The 19,191-nt window shown below is 43.3% G+C and overlaps 1 protein-coding gene across 1 annotated transcript in view; it reads left to right on the top strand.

Annotated features, from left to right (window-relative positions):
- The first annotated feature begins 2,059 nt into the window (after positions 1 to 2,059).
- BCR (BCR activator of RhoGEF and GTPase) overlaps positions 2,060 to 19,191 on the top strand; it is a 97,874-nt gene continuing 80,742 nt past the window's right edge. The window contains exon 1 of the mRNA XM_080559988.1: positions 2,060 to 5,195. Within this exon, the coding sequence (XP_080416114.1) occupies positions 3,680 to 5,195 (1,516 nt within the window). The 5' untranslated portion in view covers positions 2,060 to 3,679. The remainder of the gene's footprint in view (positions 5,196 to 19,191) is intronic.

The following is a 19,191-nucleotide window of genomic DNA, read 5'->3' as shown; positions in this document are numbered from 1 at the left end:
ACCAGTTGAAAACTTCATAGCGATCATGGCACCAGTTTCAGCACCGGCTTCCTTGTGGAATTTGCAGGTGAGAAGTTGGATAACTTGAAATTCAGAGAGAGTCTGAAGCAAAGTTAAAGAACAGGTGTAATAATCTCCCCAAAGATGTATTAGTGTTATGCTGTTTCTTGTCTTAATAAGTACAAGCTAAATGGTTAATGAGCTTCTGTTTAAATAAGCATGTATATCTCTTTGAGGAAAAACTGATAACAGATCAAAAACCATTCAAGAAATAGTCACCTGGCAGGCAAATTTCATTTTTACTATAAAACCCCCTTTCATTTTAATCTTTAGTGATTTTGTTTCTGCCATTTGAGTGACTATTTGACACTTAGGGTGTTATTCTTTATATTCTCATAGGTCATGTGATTCAGACCTTTCCTGTTGGTTCTCAGCTCAGGCTCATCTCACTGAGGTACAACCAGAGTTCATTCTTCATGAGTAGATGTCATATTCTGTGTCTTTTCAGGTTTTCATCAATAGTCAGAAGTTGTTCTGGGGAGTATAACAAAGCCTACCAGTGTGCAAATGCAATAAACTTCTCACTGTATCTCGTCCTCATAGGATGTGAGTTAAAATGAAGTGTTTGGCAGGTTAAAGTTGTAGCAGAATCTGCATTAGTTAATGGAGATGGCTGATGGCCCTTTATTTTGGGCCATAAGGTTGTTCTCAAGGCAACAAATTGCCATTCTCTGAATCTTAAGAAATGGGGTTCCCGTGTTCCTGGTCTCACAGAATAATTTAGGCTGGACAGGACTATGGGAGATAACTGGCCTAGCCAGACTCTACCACAGTGTGCTGCCTTGTAATACAAAAATACGATTTATTAATTTCAGCCACATATGAATGAGAAATCATGTTTTATTTCTCCTTAGAAAGACTCTACTTATGTGTTTCCATTTTTTTTTTGTTTTGTTTTGTTTTCTTACAAAACTCCTGATTCTCCCGTGTGGAATCATGATAAAGTTCATAACCTGGAGCTCCGCTTTTAAGGCTAAGCGGACTAGCTCTTCTTTCCCACAGGAGGGAGCTCCATGGCCGGTTCAGTTCCTGTTCTGTTTCAACTGGCAAGAACTGGCAATCTCTTGTGTGCCAGCAGAGGGCGTGAGCTGGATGGGCTGGCTCTTTAGCCCCCTTGTCACAGCATGCTCTGTCACCAATCCCAGATACATGTCTGCCTCCAGAGCCCTAATGAAATTTTGTATCCTGATAAAACTATACTCAGTCGAATGTAGAAAGTATAAGCAAAAATTCAGAGACCCCGTCAATGGCCACCAGAACTTCTGGTGCTGTACTACCTCAATGAATACAGAGGCTGCAGTTGTTTAATAGTGTTCACCAAAAGTTAAGTGTGCATACAGAAGTCCCTCTGACTCATCAGAATTCTTGCTGTCTCTGAAAAAGTGAGCCCAATGAGTGTGAGAAAACACCCTAGAAATAATAAAACAAACCAATAACAACAAAAAAACTATGAACAAATGGGGGAAACAAATTCGTAACATATCCTTATCATGTAATATGTCATTATTTTAATCATGCTAGTAAAATCTTAAATGTCATATTACTAGAAATATATTGTGTGTCATAATGTTATTGTTCAAACCGGCATGACGGCAAACAGTATCAATGGTGAAAAGCCAATTTCTTTCTGTGAAAGATGGAAATTCCCTGGAAGGCTTTTATAGATATTTACTAAGTATACAGATTTCATTATGATTTTGATTATAATCTGTTTTCCACATAGATCAGCCAGTGTGTTAGAAGCTGAGGAAACAAGTGCAGGAAAAGAGGTTAAAGCCAGGAAACGAACAGCAAGGGAGATGAACTATGCAAAGCTGAATGCATGATTAGCCGTTTGTGATGTCTGAAAATATTTGATATGTCATATCAAAAAGCGTGAAGAGGAAAATGGTTTAGTGGATTATGAAACATTGCATATTTTGAAGGTAAGAGTACTGCTCTTGTGGACTTGTGCTTTTCATGCTTAAGGAACTATATTAGTTATTGCTGGGGCTATATTCCACAATCTTTTCTCATAAAATGCATGAGAAAAGGTATTCCTCACTTTGGGGATTTGTCCTACCTTAGGCATGAAAGAAGCAGGCTTCTGAGGGATGTGAGGTGTACAATATCTCACTTTTCCCATCATTCAGACAGGAAAACTGCAATTTCAGGTGTGTCCATTGCTGCTTTTTCGGAAGTTGAATTAGTATGTGGAAAGGGTGCAGGGCCTAAACACAGCTGTGTACCCCGATTTCAGGTGGAGTGAGAGTCAGCAGCCAGCCCCTGTTCAGCTTGTTTGCCCCCCTTCGCCCAGAGCCGGAGAGCAGGGCTCCCGCTTGTTCTGCCTAGGCTAACATACAGGACAAAAGCACACCTAATCTCTGAACAAAGCAGACTTTATTCCCAATATCAGAGCGCTTTCGGAGCACCAGCTGGGCACTGATAACACAGCAAGGACCAAATGAATGACGAGCCTGCTAGTACCCAGCACCTAGGTTTGAGGTGAATCGTAGAATCATTAGGGTTGGAGAAGACCTCCGAGATATCTGGTCCAACCATCACCCTACTACCCATGCCTCCCACCAAACCGCCAAGTCCAACCTCTCCTTAAACACCCCCAAAACCCTCAGCGGGGCCTGAGGGGTGCAGCTGGGAGCTCAGGAGGGCCAGAACAGCCCCCTCCGTGCTCACACCTCGCCGCCCTCCTCCCTCGTGCCCCCGCTTCGCACACCGCTGCCTTTGTCTCGGCGCCAGCCTTCGCCGGGCCGGGCCTCCGAAGGCAGCGGGGGCCCGGGCTGCCCCTTTAAGAGGCCCCAGCACCGTGTCAGCCGGGCTCCTGCCCTGCCTCCCTTCTTCCATCCTTCCCTGCCTCCTTCCCTCCCTCCCTGCCTCCCTCCTTCCCTCCCCTTCCGCAGCGCCGCGGCTCGGGGCGCCGCCGGAGCCGGGCCGCGATGGGCAGCCGCGGGCAGCCTCCGGAGCCTCGCCGCCAGCCTCCGCTTGCAGAGCCGCGCCGGGGAGGCTGCCGCGGGGCCGCGGGGCGCTCCGGCACCGCCGGGTAGCGGCCGGGCTCGCCGCCCTGCGCCCGGAGGCCAGCACAATAGCCGGGAGGAGGAGGAGACAGGGAAAGGGGCAGGGGGAAAGGAGGAGAGAGAAAGAGAAAGCACAACACGGGGGCTGGCCGGGGGAGGACGGAGCGGAGGGCTGCCGAGAGCGGCTGCACTGAGCAGCGGGGCCGGGACGGCAGCGGCAGGAGGTGGGTGGGTGGGGGGCGATATTTACCTTCTCTCCCCCACCCTGAGCCTGCTCCTTTGTCCACCTCCCCTTTGAAGTGCTCTGAAATCGCCGGGGTGGGAGCGTTGTTGTTCGCTAGCAGAAGAGCGGTCATGACGGGGGGAGAGTAGTGAGTGCACGGGGGCTGGGGCCGGCGAGAGGTGGAGGAGGTGAGGAGCAGAGATTGTTTCGAGGATTGCCGTTTGCCTCCCAGTTCCTCTGCATGGACCGTGAAAGAGACGCGTTGAGTTGACCCTGCCGGAGCTGTTTCTGCTTCTACATGTGAGATCCGGTTGCTTTATTCTCTTCGGCTATCTCTCTCCAGCTTCCCTCCCTTATTCTCCACTTATTTACTCCTGTATGCAAAATGGTGGACCCTGTGGGGTTTGTGGAGGCTTGGAAAGCACAATTTGCAGACTCTGAGCCTCCTAAAATGGAGCTGAAATCTGTGGGAGATATAGAACAGGAGCTGGAGATGTGCAAAGCATCTATCCGGAGACTGGAGATGGAGGTCAACAAGGAGAGGTTCCGCATGATTTACCTGCAGACTCTTCTGGCAAAGGAGAAAAAAAGCTATGATAGACAGAGATGGGGTTTTAAACGTGTTTCTCAGTTGCCTGAAGGGGGTGCAGAGCAGCAGATCCAGGACCTGCATCATCACCAGTCTGCTGACCAAGATGAATATGAAAAAAGCAAGTCACACCACGGGGAGGAAAAGTTCAAACCCAGGATACCTTCTCTGCGGAAGCTGTCTACCCAGAGCGACGGGTCAGACCTGTCGCCTTTGGACAGTCCCCATCACGGGGAGGGAGAGCAGGACAGGTGTAAGTACTATGGCGAAGAGAAACTGAAGAGAGTTGTAGAAGATACGGAGACTCGCTGCGATACAGATGGATCTCCTTCAAAACACAGATCGGCTTCCACTCGCAGGCTAGCGGGATCTGCTGAGAAGGAGGCATCTTTTGAACCTATTTCTAAGGACAGAGGGAACAGCACCAGTGTGGCAGCCCTAAGGTCTAACTTCGAGAGGATTAAAAAGGGGAATTCACATCATTCTGGAGATAACAAGGATGTTGTTGAAAAGCCCTTCTATGTGAACATGGAGTATCATCACGAGAAGGGTCTAGTGAAGGTCAATGATAAAGACGTTTCTGATAAAATAAGCTCTCTTGGTAGCCAAGCCATGCAAATGGAACGCAAAAAGTCCTTGCACTCCCTTCCTTCTACCGTGGTACCCAGCTTCAACGAATTCCAGAGGCCTGCTTACAGGGGAAGGTCCTCAGAGAGCAGTTTTGGCTATGATGGAGAATACGAAGATGCTGAACTGAACCCCAGGTTTCTCAAAGATAATCTGATTAATGCCAATGGCAGCAACCGCTCACCTTGGCAGCCCATGGACTTTCAGCCCTATCAAAGTATCTATGTTGGTGGAATGATGGGGGAGGCAGAAGGGAAAGGACCTATCCTGAGAAATCAGAGTACAACCGACCAGGAAAAACACCTCACTTGGCCCAGGAGATCTTATTCCCCGAGGAGTTTTGAAGATATTGGAGGAGGATATACTCCTGATTGTAGCTCTAATGAGAACCTTACCTCCAGCGAGGAAGACTTCTCTTCAGGGCAGTCCAGCCATGTCTCCCCCAGCCCCACCACTTACCGCATGTATCGGGATAAAAGTCGTTCTCCGTCCCAGAACTCTCAGCAGTCCTTTGACAGCAGCAGTCCACCGACCCCCCAGTCTCAAAAACGGCACCGGCAGCAGCAGGTCGTTGTGTCTGAGGCTACTATTGTGGGCGTACGAAAAACAGGACAGATCTGGCCAAGTGACGGAGATTTGCCTTCTGGGAGATGTCACCAGGACAGCTGCTTCCATGGGGATGCAGGTGTGTACCAGATTTTTTTTTTTAAATGTACAGAGCAGGAATTGGCATCATGGAAATGAATGGGAGAGATTTTCTAGGTTACCCTGGGTGAATAACCCAAAGTGGGCAAGTGTTTAATGTGAAAAGTCTGTTTACCTTGTAGTTGTCCTGTTCTAGGAAGGTCCTGCAGAAGTACACCACAGACTGCATTTTAGAAACACAGATTGGATTCCCAAAAGGGTCGGTTCAGGCTTCTCTTGAGAGGATCAACCGAGTCCTATGTTAATCAGTTCTCAAAGTTTCAGTGTCAACACTGACGTAAATAGGGGCCAGAACTTCTCAGGGGTTGTAAAGCAATCATTCCTTCCCTCTTATTCTTGCATTGAGTAGTTAAACCCTCCCTCAGAGGTGATAGTATGGCAACATGCTCCAACCTGAAGGTTTTGCTGGAGTTTTACCAGAAATGATGCTCTTCCCACAGTCTTGTTTTTTTCCTGCCAGTATTAATTGGATTGCTAGTTTCTCATTCTGTTTTGTGTCATCCTTCAATTATACTGATTGGAGGCGATGATTGTGCAACCCTGTTGAAGCTTTCTGCTATCGCTAAGTGAGAGAATAACTTTGAATATCAGGAAGCCCCAAGGGAGAGCTCTTAATTTAATTTTAGCAGAATCAAAATTTTTGTTTGGGGAAGAATGGGCCGTGTTTGAACTCAGTCTTGTGTGAGTTATTCAGGCACGCAGATGTCTGTGTGGAACTGCAGTGGATTTACAGCTGGTGGAAGAGGTGAACTATGTTTATTCAGGTAGACTTAGTGAATATATGTGGACATCTGAATCTATCTAGCAAGGCAAGGTACATACTGTAGACGATTTCTTGTATCAACACCAGCACTAGCCTTCTGTGCAGTAAATGAAAAGTGATTAAATCCAGGAATGAAAAAGCAGTATGGGTGTTTTGATAGACTTTCATTCTAAATCTGTGAGTTATTCTGTTATTTTTTTCCTTTTTCTTTGAATCTGTCATTTTAATAAGGGGGTTAACATAATATTTGTTAAAAGGATTGAATTCCTGAAGTAGTAGGTGAATGAGAGGTCTATGAGATGTTACTTTCCCAAGTTCATAGAATCACGGAATGGTTTGGGCTGGAAGGGACCTTAAAGATCATCTAATTTTACCCCCCCGCCATGGGCAGGAATACCATCCACTACACCAGGTTGTGTGAGTTTGGCATAAAGCAACTTTGCTGAAAGGAGATTGCTGTTTTTGCTTTCCATGCTGGTTTGTTTGTTTGTTTGTTTATTTTGCCAGCAGCGCTTCTGGGAGTAACAACAGAGGGAGAACTCCTTCCTCCCACCCCCTGCCATCCTTGCAACCTATTGTTTTATTAGTGGGAAGCTGTACAGTAGTAATGGATGTTCACTGTACGTGGAACCTCAGCATCCTGTCCTCACAGCGACTTCTTTATCAGATGGCATATACATACCTGCTTTCTATCTGGGACTACTGCGTTCTAGTTTGAGCTTATGCATATGTTTGTATCTTGTGGGAAGCACTCGCAATGCAGGGGAGAGGCTGGATTGAGTGCTGTTTTAAACTGAGCTGCAGCCATCTGTCTCTGCTCTTGTTTACTGATGCTCTTTAGATGACTGGGAAGCCTCCTGGCAGTTGCAGTTTTTGCAGAAGAAAACAAAGGGGCAAAACCAACAAAGGTCGATGAAGCTCGAGGACAAATTCAGCTTTCAGAAAGGCAGTAGATCATGTTTTAAATAGTTCAGCTTATGCTTTGTGGAATGCAATGGTAGTAAAAGGGGTTGCTGAAAACTCACAGTTGCTAAAATTTCTGCTTGTGCTGGAAAGCCTAGTGCATGTTCCTGAGGTTGGCCACGCAATTGCAGGCAAGGACAGAATGTAACTGATGCCCCTTCTGCTTTCTGCAGCATAGGGGGTAACATGCTTAGCAGGAGCCTTCACCAGATGGCTAATCAGTATTGTCTTGCATGTTAGCTGGTGGCAACTTTTTACTTAACCAAGAAGGCTTGTGACTTGAGGAGGACTGTATTTTGGATTAATTCTTACTGAGCATTGTTTTATTTTTCATTTTTTTCCTGATTTGAAAGAAGTTTGATTGAATCTAATTGATAGAACCTCCTTTTTATAAAACAAAAGTCACCAGCAATCGCTGTGTGATTAGCTGCTTGGCTACCGTCCCCAACTATCATGTGCTGATGCGGCCTGTTCTGCATCACCATATGATACAAAGGCAGTTCACAGATATCTGCCAGCCTTTCCGCACCTGTGGTTCAGTCACTGCTTCTCTCAGTCTTCCCTGAAGTTGTGCGTGGACAGAGAGTGCAAGTTTAAATCCCATCAGGTTCTAGCCAGCCTTAATATTAATTAGCATCAAGTGGGATTTGTTCAACAGTGTTTGGCTTCTTTGTGCATTCAGATTTGTGTATGCTGCTGGCCTTGATCTTCAGGATGCTGCCTATAATAACGCTGAATGTGGCGTGGCAGGTGCAAAGCAAACTTTGTTTTGATCTGCCCTGCCAGTGCATCTTGAGCTTGGCTTGCAGACACGTGCTGTTTTATCTAAATACTTGGTTGAGTTCACAGTCAAGTGATGACATTTTGCCTTTGCATTACAAAAAGGACTAGAAGAAAGTAACCTAACTGGAGTGAAAGAAATCTAAGTCAATATTTGTATCCGGGTTCTTAGAGATGGGTTATCAAAAACCTTAAATGAGACCAAGGTAGTAGGCTTTCAGTTTTTTCCAAGGAGCAGAATGAGAGCTTGAGGGGTGAGCTTTGGTAATAACTGTACTTTCTATTAAATATACTTAAAATAGAGTCTGGGCAAAGATATTTATGTTAGGATGAATTACGTTACATTAATTTCCTACAGTGGGAATGCTTAATTCTGCGTTAAACTTGAATATTTTACTGTGATTTTGGAGGAAGAGCAATATATGAAAATATATATATATATATATAATCTCCCCTCTCTCTACATATATTTATTTAATTCTGTCTACTGTTAAACAGTAGTTTTAGACCCACTGGAGACCCCCTTGTGCTTTTCTGCACATAATCGAGTTGAGAGTTGTGTAGTGCCCTTAGGCAGTGAAGAGGCCTTGGTTGCTAGTAAAAGTCTGTTCATTGAGGAGCACACTCGAGTTGCTGCTTGACATTAGAGCTTGCTTCATAAAACTGGTGCTTGCCTCTCTCAGGTCTGTGTATGAGCAAATTTTATCTATCTGCATAACAACATGCAAATTCTTTGTGCAGTCCACATAGATAAGCAGCTTTACAGGTAAGTACTGTAGATACCCCAGAAGTGACTTCCGTCCTCTTGAGAGGACAGGATGGTGCTCTCCCGAGACTGTCAGGCTGTAGAAAGCTGCCGACAGCCATAGTGCTCAATATAAAGTCAGTTTGGGGATATGTGTAATTTAATTTCATTGGGAGTAACTTTTATCCTATTGTAGCCTCTAAGTGTGGGAGTGCGGAGTGTCCCTTTCTGAAGGGCATGCAGTGTTCTTGGTGCTTTTAGTGAGTTTGATGTGTACAGAGGAAAGAGCACGGGAATTTATATATGCATGTGAACTATAAGACTAGAAACTCCTGTTATCTTAGCTGGGCAGAATGCCATTTTAAAGTGCATACTTGCTTAGAACTGTAGATTTTTCAGTTTTATGTGTCTTAAATGCCTGACTAGATAGACATGCATCTGAATTTCCTACTTTTGAGATCATCCTTATTTAATGGTAAAGCCCCAAGGAAGCATACAGTATATGGTCATGAAAGGACACTGCTCTGTGTCAGTTTCTGCGAGGGTTCTGTTCCTGAGTTACTTGCATGTTCTAGGATCGTGGACAAGTTTCTCAATTATGCACTTTTTCTGCCCACTATTGTCTTCTGTGGATTTTACAAGATGCAGTTTGAAAAATGCTTTGCAATCTTTCAGCAGTATAAAGGCGACTCATGGGGGGCAATGCCAGTGCTGTTGCTGCTGTTTAGAATCAGTTGTATTTGAGCAAGAGGCAGACTCTAGTCCCCCACGTAGCAATTCTTCCTTCTGAGGATCTGAAATTAGGAACTTTCATAATGTGCAGTCACTTGTTTGGTTTAAGGGCTACTGGCTGCAGGTCCTGCTGTCAGTCTGTGACTTGCATTGAGGTCAGGAAAGAAGTTTAAACTTTCTCTGACAGCTGATTAGTTCATTTTGCTATTATTTTTTAAACACGTTTGATTCCTTTGCTCTGATGGTCAATGGATTTCCTAGGAGCACTGAAGACAAGATGCTGTTTAAATGCTTCCAGCCGTCAGTGCTTTCCAGAGATTTAATAGCTTTTTAGGTTATCTAGCTGCTTGTGCTACCACTCCTCTCTTCATAGTCCAGGGGAATGAAGAACTCTCCCTCTCTCTTTTTCTGCTAGATTTATTTTTCCCTCCAGCTGAGTTTAAGGGAGTCTGTGAAGCTTCTGCTGTAGTGTATTCTTTAGTCCATTTTGGTTTGGTTTGTTCCTTCTTCCACAAACAGTTGCTGACCCTTACCTCAGGCCCTCCATAAATAATGACATGTAGACGGATTTTATTTCTGCTTTTCTTAGGTTCACCCTAGATCGTGGAATTCCTCCCACCCCAACCTTCAGGTTCTTCTGCAGTTGCAAAGCACCTGCTTTGAAATGAGAGGGCAAGCCAACCCAGATAGTGGTTGACACTGGGAAACTCTAAAAAGTGCTGATGTGACTTGATCTGCCTGTATAAAGCTCTTTTTCTGTTTGGGACTGTTTTTCCCATGGAGTAAGTAGACCAAGAGTTACGAATTCTGGCAAAGATAGATCTGGGAGTAATGCATTGGGTATAAAGAATCTTGTCATTGCTGCTTAATTACCAACAGTTTTAAAGTGGTCTGTGGGGCAGTAGAGATGAGTCTGCTCTGTGCAGCTGCCATAGCTGCATGAGGGCCTCTCAGGCAGTCGGTGACCTGCAGATGGTATTTTAACCTGCTGGTTAAATATAATACCAGTGCATGCTTCAAGTTTGGGAGTGTAACAGGAACTTAAAGCTAGGACCAAGTTGCAACAGAGCCATATGGATATCTGCATTGTGATGTGATGACCACAGACTCGAATGCTTTTCTGTATGCCTAAACAATTGGAGCTAAGTATTTTCAACCTGGTGATTTCACAGAACTAGAGGCCTAAAGTATTGCAGTGAATGCCACAGAACAAGGTGATAATGCCTTTGATCTGAGCAGGAAATGTGTAGGGAAGTGGGGCCAGAATATTAAGTCTGTGGCTGAGTGAGCTATCTTCTGGTCCATATTGTTGACTCTGTTCAAAGTACTGAAAAAGCATCAGTTTATGGCCAAAACAGTCAAACTGACAGATGTGCATGTATTGTGCATCCATTGTGCTTCACTGGTGTCAGCATCAGTCCCAATGCATTCAGATGAAAAACACAGATGTTTGTTTGGCACAATGTTTTGATCCTGCCCCAAGAATTGGCAGGGAGAGGTGGGAGCATCCATAGACTGCCTGCTGCAGTGCACTACCTGTGCAGATGGAGGCTTTCTTCCGGGTGGCTGAAGGAAAAATAAGAAAAAGAGGGAGCACCAAAGGTCAGCAAGAGGATGGAGATGAGGATGGATATGAGGATGGCAGAATAGATCAGGGTTTGGAACTAATGTAGGGATTGTGCTTGTGCAACAAAACTAATTGCTGTGTAGAGGAATAGTCAAACATGGCAAGAAGGTGGGTTTGTCATAATATTTGATGTGAACGCTGACCATGGCTTATGAAGCCATTTACTTGCGGGATGGGGATGGACTTTTAAAGCAGTGAAATGCATGGGGGAATGAGATACTTTGGTATCCTCTGTTTTGCCGTCTTTAGCAAAGCAATAGCACAGGTGTATGGTTTTAACCTTGAAGACTTTTGCTGGTTGGCATAAGTGCAGATAATTCTTGCAGCTGGCATGATCTCCACATACAGACTTTCAGAGGAGCAAACCAGAAAGGTTTTTCCTTTTGATTCTTACAGTCATGTTCCCTGAAGTTAATGTTGAAGCAAAGAAATCTAGGGGGTTGGTGTGGCTACTGATCTATGCAATTAATTGCATCTTCCATAAGTGCTTCCATTCATTGTGTGATGCTTCTAGTTTGGATATTTGAATAAAGTGCTGATTATTGTATCCAGTCACTTCTGGACTTGTTGCCTTGTTGGACTCTTGGCTTTTTTTTCACTGCTTGCAGAAACGCAGCTGCCCCTTTGTCACTACAAACGCAGCTAGCCTCATTGTCACTAGAAAATGTCACTGAGATGTGAACGAAGGTAATAAAGTGATTGGAATGGGGAATAGACATCCCAAGTGACAGACTTGGAAGGGGGAAGAAATAAGGTTTAATTCCCAAATTTGCTAAACCTTCAAGTGTGGGTTAGGAAATAGTTACGTGAACAGTGGGCAGCGTGCTCTAACTCACGGCTCTTAAAAGAAGTGTTGTGGGGAGTGGAGGGTGGTTAATAATCCACGTCTGGCTTTGCAGGCTGTCTGAAATATGGCCCAGCACAGGAGACAGAGAAGAAGCCTGTGAGGGTTTGGGAGCCAGTAACAGCCTGGAAGTGGGTATCTACCATCCAGTTATAGCGTGTTTTGCAGTTCTCTCTCTAGTGCCCTCCCTGTTTCCCCAACCTGTTAAGGATAAACATAGTGCAGAGGCAAGGGAGACCTGTATTTCAGCTTCAAGGAATTTTGGAGGTCAGTTCATAAAGGTTAATGAGGTGAGGCTTGGCAAGCTGTTTACGGAGAATTGCTCCATTTCAATTACCGTAGGGAAGCATATTGCTGTTCATGAAAATCAGGCTGTTGATTGGAGGCACAGTCTATCTGGAGCTTGCTTTTCCCCAGAGAAACCAAGGCTAGCAGGTTGTTTGACTGTCCCCTCTTTGATTTGTTCTGCCCAGTCAGATAAGCATGAAGAGAACAATAAGGGCCTGATTCTGCTCTGTCCCTGGTGAAATATCATTGACTTCAGTAATCTCTTGCTTGCACATGTAGGAAAAGAAATGGTGTTCTGGTACAAGTTGAATTGCAAACTTTGCTGTGCAGATAGAGGGATAGACTGCAAGTGACAACAGAACTGCTGGCAGGGATTAATTAGCTTGGGTGAACTGCATGTGAATCAAGTACTTCCAAAATAACCATTTAAGTGTCTTAAGTTACAAAGCAGGTTTTAGTCAGCTCACTGATAATGAAGTCAATTGCTTTCCCGATCATATCTTTAAATTATATGTGATGTGAAGGTAACCATAAATCGTAAGTAAATCCTCAAATGTGGGTCTGAGGAAGAGACTGCTGAGGAAGAGATTTACAAGTTCATAATTTCTTTAAACTTGTTCTGAGTTGTACTGTATGTATTTTAAACAGTAAAACTGGCCTGCACAGGACTAGCATGGTGAATTTCTGTCACAAAATCTGTTTGTGGTTTGCAAATCTTCCTAGTTACTGAAATAACAAAAGCATGTCTCTTTTGTCTTCTTCCCAGCTGCCAAAATGGTATCTCTCAGACCCATTCTTAACCAGGTTATGGCTAATGTAGTAATAAGATTATTGCAAATGTAATTGGAATCTCTGTTTCAGAAAAGGTCTGCCCAAATGTGGCAGCTGGAGCTGAATTAGTTGCTCATGGCTACGTGAATGCGTGAGGAGTATGTGTGTGAGAATCCACAATGATTGCCCTGTAGGAAGAGTGAATCGGTAAAGTTCAGTCTGTTGGTTTATATTACTGAATTGTCTCTGTTGGTATTGCAGGCCCTTTGGCTAGTTGTTATTATCTGTTCTTTTGTTGTTGTCTGCAGCCATTTCACCAATCTTTGTTGCTTCTTTTTTTTTGTTGTTGTTTTGTGGAGGGAGGGCTTGTTTTATAGGGAGAATAAATTCCCCACTACCTTCCTCATTTTAAGTATAACAACAACAAAACGCACACACACACAAAACAAACAAACAAAAAAAAACACACACAAAAACAAATCGACTCTTTTGGAGCTTCTGCAGATGTTTGGTTTCTCAGTGATGTCTCCAAAGACCCCAGATTATTTGCAGATTGGCCTGTGACAACAGAATAGTAACAACTGCTGCAGACTGCTGTGGATCAAACAGCATTATCTGCAATCTAAGAAAGCAGCTTTTGCAGTAGTTACTTAATAGTGAGCAATTCACATTTACAGACTTGGCTGCTCTTCCGTGTTTGTGACCTCTCCATGATGTGTGGAGAAGTGCACTTGCAGCCTTGGCTCACTTTGTCTGTTTACTTTTTCTTAAGGACTTCAGAATAATCTGCTCTCAACACTGAAATGCAGCTACTTCTCTGATGGGATATATACCAGCTATTATGTTATCAGAAATCCCATACTGCATTGGCTGCAAAGCTGGGTAAGGAGCGTCCATTTTCAACGCGCAATACATGTGAGACTGTAGAAGGCTCTAGTTGTTAGGATAGGTGTTTTATTTTTAAAAAATAAAAAGGAAAAAACAACCATCAGTTACCGACTTGCCTCATCTGTGTGTTCTTCTGAAAAGGGCCAGCAGCCTCCTGGAATAATCTGTTCTAAAGAAAAATACCTAATTCCCTGGAGCATCAGGCTTCAAACATGTCTGAGCTGCTAAAAAGTAAACGTGATTGGTCTATTGTCACTAGGGAGGTGTAACGTGCAAGCAGAGAACTGTATCTGTTGCAGTCTACAATTACACAGCACTGCGTGATCTTGCCCAGGATGATAGTAATGGCCTGTCAGCCTCGCTGGGCTCAGGGCTTCCCAGAAGAGATTAGATTATGGTGCTTAGTAGGAGCCAAGACACAGAAAAGCATGTTCCTGTGACTGTTAGCATGCAGCTCTCTCAGTTTAGAGCAGCCTTCATTTTTGTTTCCTGCTAGCCTAGCTCTTGTTGCTGAATTTTTAATTTTTTTTTTTTATAGTGGTCAGCACTGATATTATCATTGAAAGTTTCAGAAAATAATATGCTGAGAAAGCGAGTTGATCGTTGTTGGTAGACTTCTGTGTGTGCTCACCCCCACCCACCTTGTCCGACAGCTCTACTGCAGGCTATCTCCTTTCTTTCAGCCCTTCTAGGTTGAATGTTTGACTGTGGGAGTTCCCTTGCTCCCCCTTCGTGTCTAATACACTTCTTGCTTGGCATTCTCCTGAAATGCTCACTGGATCTCTCAGTCTGATAGGGATGAAATCACTGTCATCACTTGTTTAAAACAAACAAACAAACAAAAGGCACCCAACCCCAGAATAGTGCCTCAATCTGGCAATGTTCTGTCATTGACTTCAGGGAAATCTTGCTGTTTGGATACGTGTGCTTGTCTTTGCCAGTTAAGCTAATTACTTGCTTGAATTGGTGTGAATTGATGGTTAAAGTAGACAAAAGATTTGAGCTACAGGAGTGGGGGCTTGGGCACTGGTTACTGTGTAAATATACCAGAAACTTCACATTGATGCTGATCTTCTTCTGCTCCAGTATTACAGAAGATGATTTTCTTCTCCAGTAGTAGCCCTTGTCTTTTTTATAGGGAGATGTGTGTAGGGAGTGATGCAGCGCAGAGGAGCACCCCGGAACAGAGCAGTAGCATCTGTAAGGCTGGGGAGGAGACGGCATCAAAGTTGGGGGATACCTATCCCAGGAAGATGTGTGAGACAGAAGGACCTGTTGGCACTTGCAGCTCAGAGTGAGGGGTAAATCTCAGGCTATCTCATCTCAACTGAGTTTTAGTAGTAGAGAGAGACGAACTAAAAAGTTTTATTGTCCTCTTACTGAAATGTCTTAATATTGCAGTGGCTGTATCACAGTGTTTCTGTAAGTACCGCCCACTAGTAGCTTGAGATCTCCCTGACGATGTCTTCTATTTGGCATTGGTTTCATTGTTATATTCCTGTTCGTGTTCAGTGTCTAACAGGACTGAGAAATTCTGCTCTATACTGAAAAGCTTCACCTGGGAGGTGAACAGGTGAAATAATGCTGACCCCAGTGGAGGAGAAAATCCAGCACTCCCTAAAGTAAATAAAGAACTGGCTGTGCTGTAACAGTATGTGATATAACAGTATTTCATGAAGGGCTTGATCCAGGACTTGCTGATGTCAGGGGATTTCTAGTGACTGTTTTGCTGTGACAAAACAGCATGAGTTGTATATTTCTTCCTAGCTACCTGAACCAGAATTTCCCAAGATACTGTGATTTTCAGGTGTGATCTTGATCTTTGACTTCAAAAGAGCTGATAGGCTTTTCACAGGCCTAGGTTATAAATGTTTTAGCACTTTTATATGCATGCGGCCTATGCTGTCCAGTTTCAGCAGCAGTACTGCAGATGTGGTTGAGAGCTGCACTAGGCAGGCAATTCGAAAACATAATTCTGATTTAAAGTTTTTCTTACCTTTTAGAGAATAGTGTCAGCTATACATGTGCATCTGCTGCGCCTCCTGGATGGGTGCTATGGAAACACTAATGTGGTTTAGAAAGCATTTTTACTTTATTAATTTTTTTACTACCGCTTTAACTCTGCTGTCTTAAGAAGCAAAAAGAGAAGAGAAAGTGGTAAAATCTTGTTTGCATCAAAATATCAGATATGCTTTTTTCAGTTTGTCCAGTCCTCTGAGATAGGTCTCTGTCAAAATGCATTTTGGTTAGGTAGGGTTTTTTAGTATGCATAGAGAAATAAATGTCTGTTACATATTTAAAGTACCCAAGACAACAGAACAAGGTGCCATCCGCTCAGCTGGACAATTGTCTGTAACAAACTGAAGTCCTCTTACACCAGGGTGCGATGGGAGCTGTTTGAATGTGACTGACCTGTCATGTTTGTGTTCAGCAAACATGCCCTAGCCCCGACCTTGACTACCCCAAATTTATTCAGGCTTGAGCACTGACCTATACATAATTTGTTGTGGACTCAACGTCTGGTCAAACTAAAATATGTACTAATATGATCTAAGGACTGCTTTGTTTTACATTGAATATTTAAACGTAACAAAATTTGTACTGCAGGTGCAGAGTTATGCACCTTCCCATAGTTAGTGCCTGTCCTCCATTTCAGTAATTGTGTGAAATCTCAGCATCTCCTCTTAAAGCAAGGAAGGAGACGTGATTATTTTTTTATGTAAATGTGTTCTGCATCTACATGTACGCAGGAAAGATCTAAAAAGGAAGAATTTTTGAACCTAAGTCTTTTATACTGTATGCAGATGTTTCAGAGTAGTTTCAGTGTATGTGCAAATATGAAGTGATGCAAGAACATGAGCACCCTTATAAAGGTGCCACCTAAACTTTGCAGCAGCAAGTGGTTTTTTTTCTTTTTTTTTTTTTCCTTATGTCAACAGCAGGTTAAGGAAACATTCCGATGCTAAAAACTGTTTTTCCCATTAATGGGCATTTGCACATTGCAACCAACTACCAAATACTATTAAACAAGCTTGTTTTGTTTTCTTTTTTAATTTTTTTTCTTGTCATTGGTAGGGAAGCCGTCATATTTGCAAATATTTTTCAAACACTTGAAAGAAAATTTCCAAGGATGTATGCAGCTCAATTAGTCTTTGAGATGCTGAAGCTCAGGCTTCTAGCTGGATTTGGGTGAGCCCTAGTGTCCTGGAATCCAACTTGGACCACACGTCTTTTAACTAGGAAATGCATTAATGTCCTCTGTATGTACCTGTTTAGAAATTCGTTTATATTCATATATAACTTTTAAAGGAAAATACTGTAAAAAGAAAACACACTGAACGCACTTCTGCTGGAGATTTGTCCTTCCACTGATTTCTACAATTCATATGCTTTCTTCCAGTGCTTTTTTTTCTCATTTCTTTCTTCTTAATTGTGTGCTCCTGTTAACTCATACAGGTTTTCCCCACTAAGTAATTAAGTTCAAAATCTGGGCTACATTTGCCTACCTATGGCTGTTTGGGTCTGCTTATGTTTTGATCTCTTTTTTTCTACTCTCTATTTTTTTCTTCTTTTTTTAAGATTTGAAGCAGGGGCTGCTTTGCCTGACAACATATATTTGTATACATCTTGCAGTATTTTTCATATTGTGCCCCTTGAGGCTGTCTTGATTTAAATCGTCTTTGGTGATAATGCTTCATGCTGTGGCGTGCTGCCCTGTCAGTTGTGCCAACAACTGTTCATTTGTAGGTTTGTGCTGAGAACTGAATCAGGGAATTCGTCTGCTTTTTGTTTCTCTTTTTCCCAAACCAAACAAAAATCGCTCCCCCTCCCCAAACCATACCACAAAACCCCTCTAGCCATGGATCCCATCCATCCCCCCCAGATGTTTGTGTTGCAGCAGCCGCCGATTGGTTGGTGATGGAGGGGAGAGAGTGTAAGGCTGTGATAGACAATGTATGTTTAAACCCCCGTCTGTTGGGACTCTGGGCTGGTAATTCAAATAACAATGGAAACATTACTGCTGAGAAGTCATGTTTAACTTCAGCAGTTTCACTTCTGATTAGGCAGCTGCTTTGGGATTTCAGGAAGAGATTTGGAGTATCCTTTGAGCAGAGTACCTCTTTCCCTAGTCAGATGCTTTGTTTCTGCAGCTGGGGGGGGGGAGGGGATCGACTGCCTAAGGGTTTGCTGCTGTTTGAAATACATTTCTTCTACAAAATGGACACTAAGTAGAGTACTAGAACCGAAAATGAGAGGAAAGACATTTACAGTTACTGTTGTTTGCAAAACAGACCTGATGACATCCTAGTCCATGTGAATGACTTCCCCTTCAGTTGCCTTTGTAAGTACTACATATTTTTAATTATTACTTCACCAAATACATTGACTGTTTATGGCCAGAAGAAAATAGAAAAGAAAATACAATAGTTCCTTTTTACTAGAACTAAAACCACTGGCTTCTGCTAGCAGATTGTTCAGGTGCTAACTCATCAGGAAAAAGGACTGTTTGTCAGATTAGCACAGCTTTTAGAGGGGACTGGATCACCTGGGTAACCTGCCTGTGGTTTCACATGGTGCATGAGTGGTCATGGGCTCAGATTTCATACTGTTTTTATGATGTAATTGCTGTAACAAGATGTATACAGTAGTCTCTTACAACTATGTATTATGTAAATATTTTCCCTTGATGAATGTTTTGGGGAAGGGGAGTTTTATAGGTTATTGCTAGCCCTCTTGCACTGATTTGTTCTGAAATATAAAATTTCATTCTCCTGGCCTAACAAGGCAAATAAGACTTGTATCAAATAGCATGATTTGCTTAAAAAGCTCAGTCTAGAACAAGTAGGGAGCTGGGGTCCTCTGGAAAAATACAGGTAGCTTATAGCATTGAAACATCATTACGTTTTCTCAATGAAATTGAGGATGTTTACTTGATTCACAGATGTGTGTTTACCTGTGAGTAAAGGTTACCAGGTTCTCCACAGGTTTGTGAGCTCTTCTGCTTTAGCTTGCTGAAATCCTGCCTCTGGAGCAGCCAGGTGCTAGGTTTCTGGCTTGCAGCTTGCTTTTTCTTCTCTCTTTCTGTTCCTGCTTGGCCCACAAATGTGGAAAAGAATGCCCCACCCTGCTGACTCACTGTGCCCAGAGCACTCCTTATATTCCTGAAATAGGATTAATATCTGAGCCAGTTTGAACAACTCAGCGTAGATGGATCTGATTCCCTTCTGCCAAACCCCTTTTCAAACAGCTGGTTTCTTCTCCTAGGCCCGTGAATCCTGTCTCTGTGCTCTATCAGGCCTCTGCCCCAAGGTGATTTCCTTATCTCATAATCATTTAAAGGGCTTTTGCAACAAATACAACTGTTGTAGAAATCAACTAGTATGTAGAATAATCCTTTTAACAGGTTTATTCAGATACTTCTGCTGGTATTTAAGTGGATTTAACTGCATAGTTTAGTATGTCCTTGAAGATGGTTCCAAATGAAACCTGCTGCTGTCAAATTCTGTCATATCTCTGTATGCATACCAAGTGTGCCTGGGAGATGTCAGGCAGTGCCGTAGGCAGAGTGGATGGC

Source organism: Anser brachyrhynchus (genome assembly GCF_964034855.1).
Source record: "Anser brachyrhynchus genome assembly, chromosome: 17".
In the NCBI taxonomy this organism is placed as follows: domain Eukaryota; kingdom Metazoa; phylum Chordata; class Aves; order Anseriformes; family Anatidae; genus Anser; species Anser brachyrhynchus.
Note: the sequence above shows the minus strand (reverse complement) of the source record. Positions and strands in the feature narration are given on the sequence as shown.